Source organism: Anopheles bellator, chromosome X, assembly GCF_943735745.2.
Source record: "Anopheles bellator chromosome X, idAnoBellAS_SP24_06.2, whole genome shotgun sequence".
Taxonomy (NCBI): domain Eukaryota; kingdom Metazoa; phylum Arthropoda; class Insecta; order Diptera; family Culicidae; genus Anopheles; species Anopheles bellator.
The window spans coordinates 8,669,239-8,675,791 of record NC_071287.1 but is presented as its reverse complement, the minus strand read 5'-3'; the positions used below and the strand labels follow the sequence as shown (position 1 = coordinate 8,675,791).

General features: G+C 55.0%; 1 protein-coding gene across 2 annotated transcripts in view; it reads left to right on the top strand.

Annotated features, from left to right (window-relative positions):
- LOC131213638 (LIM domain only protein 3-like) overlaps positions 1-6,485 on the top strand; it is a 16,139-nt gene extending 9,654 nt beyond the window's left edge. For both annotated transcript variants that reach the window (XM_058207718.1, XM_058207717.1), the window contains exons 3-4: positions 5,765-6,264; positions 6,356-6,485. In XM_058207718.1, coding sequence (XP_058063701.1) covers positions 5,765-6,264; positions 6,356-6,485 — 630 coding nt within the window. The remainder of the gene's footprint in view (positions 1-5,764; positions 6,265-6,355) is intronic.
- Positions 6,486-6,553: the final 68 nt, after the last annotated feature.

Below are 6,553 nucleotides of genomic sequence, written 5' to 3'. Positions count from 1 at the left end.
GTTGCGTCTGGACAGCGAAATTGCACCAATTTTTGTCTGAATCTGTTCATCTGTTTATTTTAAAGTATTAAGAAAACAATACACCCCCGCTGATAGAGTAGTCGGTAACGCTCTTCGCTGTCAGCGCAGCTGACCAGGGTTCGAATCCCGGGATCGGTTGTCACTCAACCGGCCATGGTTTCGATTCCCAATACCGGCGCTGACAGAGGGGGTTGGCGCGGGACCAACAACCCCGCCCGTAAAAACGAACTGTTACAGATAGCACCAGGGATAATTGACATTAACAATTGTCTCTGGTGCAGGCCAAGACTGCATAGCGGTTGTAGTGCCAAAGAAGAAGAGAAGAAGAAAACAATATTATTTAACATATCATACAGATTTTTCTAGGCACGTTCTATTTTTCGCTTTTTAACCGAGAAGCACAATGCTAAGGCAAACCAACACAGTGTTTCTTTCATGGCTGTTTCCATAATACTGAGATCTGCGGTTGCAAATCGTTATGAAAATTCGTAGCGTGTGGACGCTCCAAAGTTTGCTAAGAAAGATAGCTACGACACATCGCTACGATACATCGTAGCGATGCAAGATCGTCTGGAGTGGCCTTTAGGATGCAAGCAGTGCTGTGATCGTATCTAAACACTGCTCGATTCAAACCAGCACCTGATTAATCTCTTCGTGTGCGTCGAAAGCTATCTACTTGTTCCTCTCTGTAGTTCACCCAAATGACAAGCTAAACGTAATTTTGCCCCTCGGTTAATGTCTATGGAATTGCAGTGGTTGTTATATTTCTCGTAACTAGTTGTTGTATTGACGACACACGTTAATTGCAATAATTCTCGTTGGCAGACATTGTGACTTTTTTGTGATAAGTAATGCAGCCGGTGAGCACGCTTTCTCCTTATCCACTGGCGTGGCACATGCCTGATAGCACGGCTGTCTGTCCACTTTCGACAGTCGTAACGGCTCCGTTTCAGATGATCCACGACAACCGTTAGCTCCATGTTAGATGCGATTTTGTTACATAATGTTCTGTAGAGACTTCACGGGAACATGGTCAGACGGGACGGGACGGGTCGTTGTAACGCTGCTGGGGATCGGCCCGGGGGGTTCAATCCGAAACCAAACCCCACACAGCGTTACGGAAAGCAACAGGCGATTGTAACGGGCGGTTGTAATTGCCGGAGCAGCGGATAAGAAGAGGAAGCCATTAACAGAGCCACTGAGTAACGAGTCGTGATTGTGTGCATTTCTGTGTGCTTTGCTGTTGTCCTCCTCGCTCACCCCCGGAACCCGCCCCACCATCACCAACCTCTGGGACGTAACGCGGTCGGAACATATTTTTACTTCCGAGCAGCGAGCGAGAGAAACGAAAAAAAAACAAAAGATCCTCCATCTGCTGCCCCGGGCCGGGGGGTGAGGGGGGGTAATTGTGAACGTCTTGGCTGGCTGACCGACCCCCCCACCCTCCCCCCTGTTTTCATTTACCCCACCCCGCCACTCCCAACGCAAACACGCGGGAAGCGAGGAGAAGAGCGCGAGCAAATCTTTCGGGGGACGGACGCGCGCGCGCGGAACCAAACCAAATTACCATAATCTCTTTATAAATTATCCTGTCCATGTCCCCCCCCCCCACACCCTCCCTTTGGCACCGACCTCCGGGCGCGTAGTGGTACGCGCAAGGATACGCGCGCCAGTGGCGAACGATGTAAGATGAAGTCCCGAATCGGTCGACGAGTGGGTGGGTGGGTGGTTGGCAGTAGGGTGGACGGATCTTTTCCTCCCTCTCTCTCCCTTCCCACGCCACCACCCCCTAGCGCTATACGAAGAATGATGATGGAATCGTTCCCGAGCACGACTGATGGTGGAGGGTGATGGGGGGAGGCTGCGTGGGGGTGTGACCGTCGGGATAAGGGAATAAAAAAAACATTCAAGCAAACATCAACCACCACCCTCGCACCTCCCCCTGGGAACCAACCAAACGGGGGTTAGTCCGAATGTCCTGAGTTATCCTGTCCGCCACCCACCCCCACCCCGTGTAAGGAGTGGTTCGAGGGGGTGGTGGGTCCAAATTAACCACATCTGAAGGAAGTCAATTGGTGGGGTGGGCGGGGAGGGAGGGGGATGGGGGATAAGATCCATAGTTTTGCATCCTCCCCGACAGCACAATGCGTGGATTTGCGGCGCTACAATTCGGGTGTGGGATGGAGGGTGGCCCCCCGGGGGGGTTGTGGATACACCTGCCGGGGCGGGCGGGAGGAGAGCCCGGGGGCGGTGGGTGGGTAAATGTTGGCGTGTTAAGTTCAAAGTTGGAATGTTGAGCGTTGTTGAGCGACTTCCACCGGAGCCGCCCATCATCCAGTCTCAACACATGCGTGTGTGTGTGTGTGTTGTGTTTACCCTCTCGGATCAAGTGTCTTCACGCAGCCCACCACCACCCCCACCCCCCACCTGCGAGTGAGCGATGGCTGGGCTGAGGGATTTTCGGGGAGCTCATGTTGGGAAGACATCCGAGGAATGCGCTACTGCGCTTACCCCGCATGCCACCACACCCCATTCCGTTCCCCGACCTCGGGGTTAGAACTATTTCTTAACCAACCTGCCGCCCCCACCCTACGCCCCTTTCCCCCGCCCCACTCATTCGCCTTCGTCCTGGGGCGATCTTTGAGGGCCAACCAAATATCAGGGGGCCAACATTATTGGCCTTACCCAACTTCGACCTCTCCCCACCTTCAGCCTCCTCCCACTGATACCCACTACTTGAAAGACATAGTTTCACTTGCTGCACGCCCCCCCACAACCCTCAACATCGAATCGGTGAGGATGCGAGAAATTTCTGGCAAATTGAAAATTACTGTGCCAACCTTCGGGTCGGGGGCCCGTTTGTTAGAGGTGGGGGGTTGATGGGGGGTGGGGTTACACTGCGGCAACGTCTTTGATTTGTCTTTTTCACCTCGCCCCGCCTCGCCTCATCGTGTCACGTGTGTGTCCTGCGGTGTCATCAAATATTGACGGGGGCGACCGGGTTTTGGGTTCAAATTGGAAAATCGCTCGTCCTCGCCGCCCCCCTCCCCCCGGCCGGTGTGTCCTGTGTGTAGTGAATATTACATGAGCAGCCTACCCCCATACCCCGACCCCCCTCCTCACTGTCAACAGAGTGGGTTGGAGGGGTGGGAGTTTTTGGAAAACGAATCGTCCTGCTTCGGCCTCTGTAATTCGTTACAGCATCGGATCGCCGACGGGACTGTCTCCTCCACCCCTAGCAACCCCCTTTACACGGTCCCTCCCCCTCCCTCCATGGCCCATGTTGGGTTGGGTAACGGAGGAAAAATAATCATCGCCAGAGTCCAGAGTCCATGGCACACACTAATTGATATCCTTTTACACATTCCCGATTCCCGCAACAAAAAAAAAAACCGGAAAATCAGCAGCGACACGTCGCAGGTTTCGCGTCCACACAGAGATGAGGTCCTTTTTTTGGGGGGGTGTCCCGTTGCGAATTGAGCGGTCCCGCTGGAGAAGCAAACCTGGAGGATGGGTAGGTGGAGGAGACAAGAAATGTAGTGATCAGCTTGACGTGTCCTTTCACTGGTCGGTCAGCCGGCGGAGTCCTTCGGCTACCTTGAGGCCTGGAGGTCCTCGGCGAAGAGGGCTCCTCCCCGCGACCGACTAATCACCTCGCTGGCCCTTCGTCCCATTGAGTGAGCGCCGAGGATAATTGAATCAAAAGTCTCGCACCCACCCACATCCCTTGGCCGGGTGGTCCCTGTGGAGGCAGGTGGCGGGAGGGGGGGGGGGGGGGGATGTAGCTTGATCGGGGTTAATTTGCTGTGGCGGCGGCGGCCGCAACAAAAAAAACGCCGGAAGCTGTGAAAGGCTGAAAGAAGAAAATAAATACCCCGCTGGACCCCGTGCGGCAGATGTCCTGTGTGGGGGGAGGAAGGCTAGGGGGTTGGGCTGGTGACCAGAGGGTGCACAAATAATACGCTTCACCCGACCAGAGGCAGGGAATGAAGGCCGCAGGAAAAGTGCTGTGCGCGAAATTCGAAACGTTCGCTCGCTCCGCACGCCAATTACTCGGTGCCTGTGTGGGTGTGTGTGGGTGTGTGTGCGGGGGGGTGGTGGTGAGGGGGGTGGGGGAGGGTATGACACACACACACAGCCACCGGTGCAACAGTTAAGTAGTATAAAAACCGTTTATAAAACACAATCACGGTGTCCAGCCTCAGCAAAAGGATGTTGTTGTTGATGGCCGGCGGAAAAAAGGACATCAGCAAACCACCCCCACCGGAGGAAAATGGGTGGGTGGCACACACAAAAATCGTCGAGGTACGTCGTCGAGGTACGTCGCCAGGGTTCGCAAACATTGCCTGACGGGGCCGCCACGTCACGTCGAGTGTCAAACGTCACTTTGACACTTCTACGGTTCCCGCGTCACCAAGACGCGTTTGGTGTGACCGTACGGGACCGTAGGTGACGTCGGGGGGCCATAAAGCTAGGTTGAGGTCCACTCCTAGTTGGAGTCAAGAATTGGTGAGCGAAGGCGAGAAGATTGTGAACAGTGCCCCCATTATTTGTTTGGCTGGCTCACCGACGTCACCTTGGTCTTGGCCGGACTTTGACACACGACGACGAGCGTTGACGGGGAGCTGTCAATACGTTGCGATGAGAGTTGTGTCCACAAGTCGGCTTCGGAGACGGAGCAGAGTAAGACGTAACCGCTCGTAATCGCCGTAGTTCAGTAGTCAATACAGGCACTCCTGGTGATTCTCCTCGTGACTCCTGAAGCCGTCGTCAATTCATTCGACTGGCGGCATTCCGTCTCCGACTTCGGTGTGTCTGATTGTTTGTGTGTCCAGGGACTGTCAGGGACCCGCCTTCCCAGCTAACCCTGGAGCCCTGGAGATATGAGACAGTTCGAACTTTCCATCTTTGCATTTGATGCAACTTCTTGACAACGATGACTGAGACTGTCAAACGCGCCTACGCAATTACTTGACTTTGAAAACGTCAAACTTCATTCTGGAAATTGTAAACATATAATAAAAAGCTCATTACATTTAAGCAGAATGGTCGTATTTGAGGCTTTGAGAAACCTCCGCCAGTCGTGCAAGAGAAGCCAATGCACCCGACACCTCAAGTGACTGTTTGGTGCGGCGGTTGTTCGTTTTGGCGGCCCATCATCGGCTCATGTATGCTTGGAAAATGAAGAAGTTGGCGCCGCTGTTGACAGTTCCGTTCCAGCGTTCCGTTCGCAAGTTCCGCAGTTTTTTGCCGCCACCACCACGTGAGAGAGAGATCTTGGACGCAGCTGAAAGACCGCTCCATCCCGCGGGCTAGGATGAAGTTTTCTTCCTTATTTATTATCTCCGGTTGGAGTGGCCCGCAAATGTAACGCGCGCGTGAAAAGTAAGCGACCAAGGGCATGCAGTTTCTGGGGCTTGGTTCTCCGTCGACGCCGGGTGAAACTCCATTACAGGGATTGAAAAAGTTTTCCGCCTCCAGCTCAGCTCACCTGCTGGCCAGTCAGCCAGCTCGCCTTCCGTGGGGCTGCATCATCCACTCCTTGCTTTAATGGGTGTGCTAAGAGTTGGCTAAGGGAACAACAACTCCAACTCCAGCATCAGCACACCTGGGTGGTGATTGGAAGAATTGCATTCGGTCCACAACTTCCGCTTCCTCGTCGTGGCTACTCCCCACCCGGACCTACGGAGCAAATTTTCATCCAGTCGGGGGCGGTTGTCCCAATTTTGCCCCTTTTCCACAGATGATGACCATGGACGTCCCGAAGGCCGAGCCTCCGTCGGCGACGGCCGGTATGGGCCCGGGTGGTCCCGGTTCCACCGCCGCGGTTATGTCGCTGAGCGGACTGAACGGGCAGCCATCCCAGCAGCAGCAGCAGTTGCAGCCGCAGCAGTTGCAGCAGCAACAGCAGCAGCAACAACAGCAGCTGATCGGTGCCGCCGCCTCCAACAACAACAACCAACACCAGGTGGTTGGCGCTGGGCAGGGAGCCCCGGGTGGTGGTGGGGGCGGTGGTCAGCAGCAACAGCAGCAGCAACACGCGCAGCAGCAGCAACAGCAGCAGCAGCAGCTCTGCGCCGGCTGCGGCAAGCACATCCAGGACCGGTTCCTGCTGCGGGCGCTGGACCTGCTGTGGCACGAGGACTGCCTGAAGTGTGGTTGCTGCGACTGTCGCCTGGGCGAGGTCGGCTCGACGCTCTACACCAAGGGCAACCTGATGCTGTGCAAGCGCGACTACCTGAGGTAAGGAAGCGTTGGACCGTGTTGGCCCCAGTTCTCTATCTCTCTCTCTCTCTCTCTCTCTCTCTCTCTGTCTCTCTTTCGCTCACTGCAGATTGTTTGGCAACACTGGGTTCTGTGCCGCCTGCAACAAGGTGATCCCGGCGTTCGAGATGGTGATGCGCGCCCGCAACAACGTCTACCATCTCGAGTGCTTCGCCTGCCAGCAGTGCAACCACCGGTAGGTGTACCCCCGCATTCCACCGATTGAGTGTGTGTACTAAAAAGTCAGTGTACTAAAAGTGTACTAAAT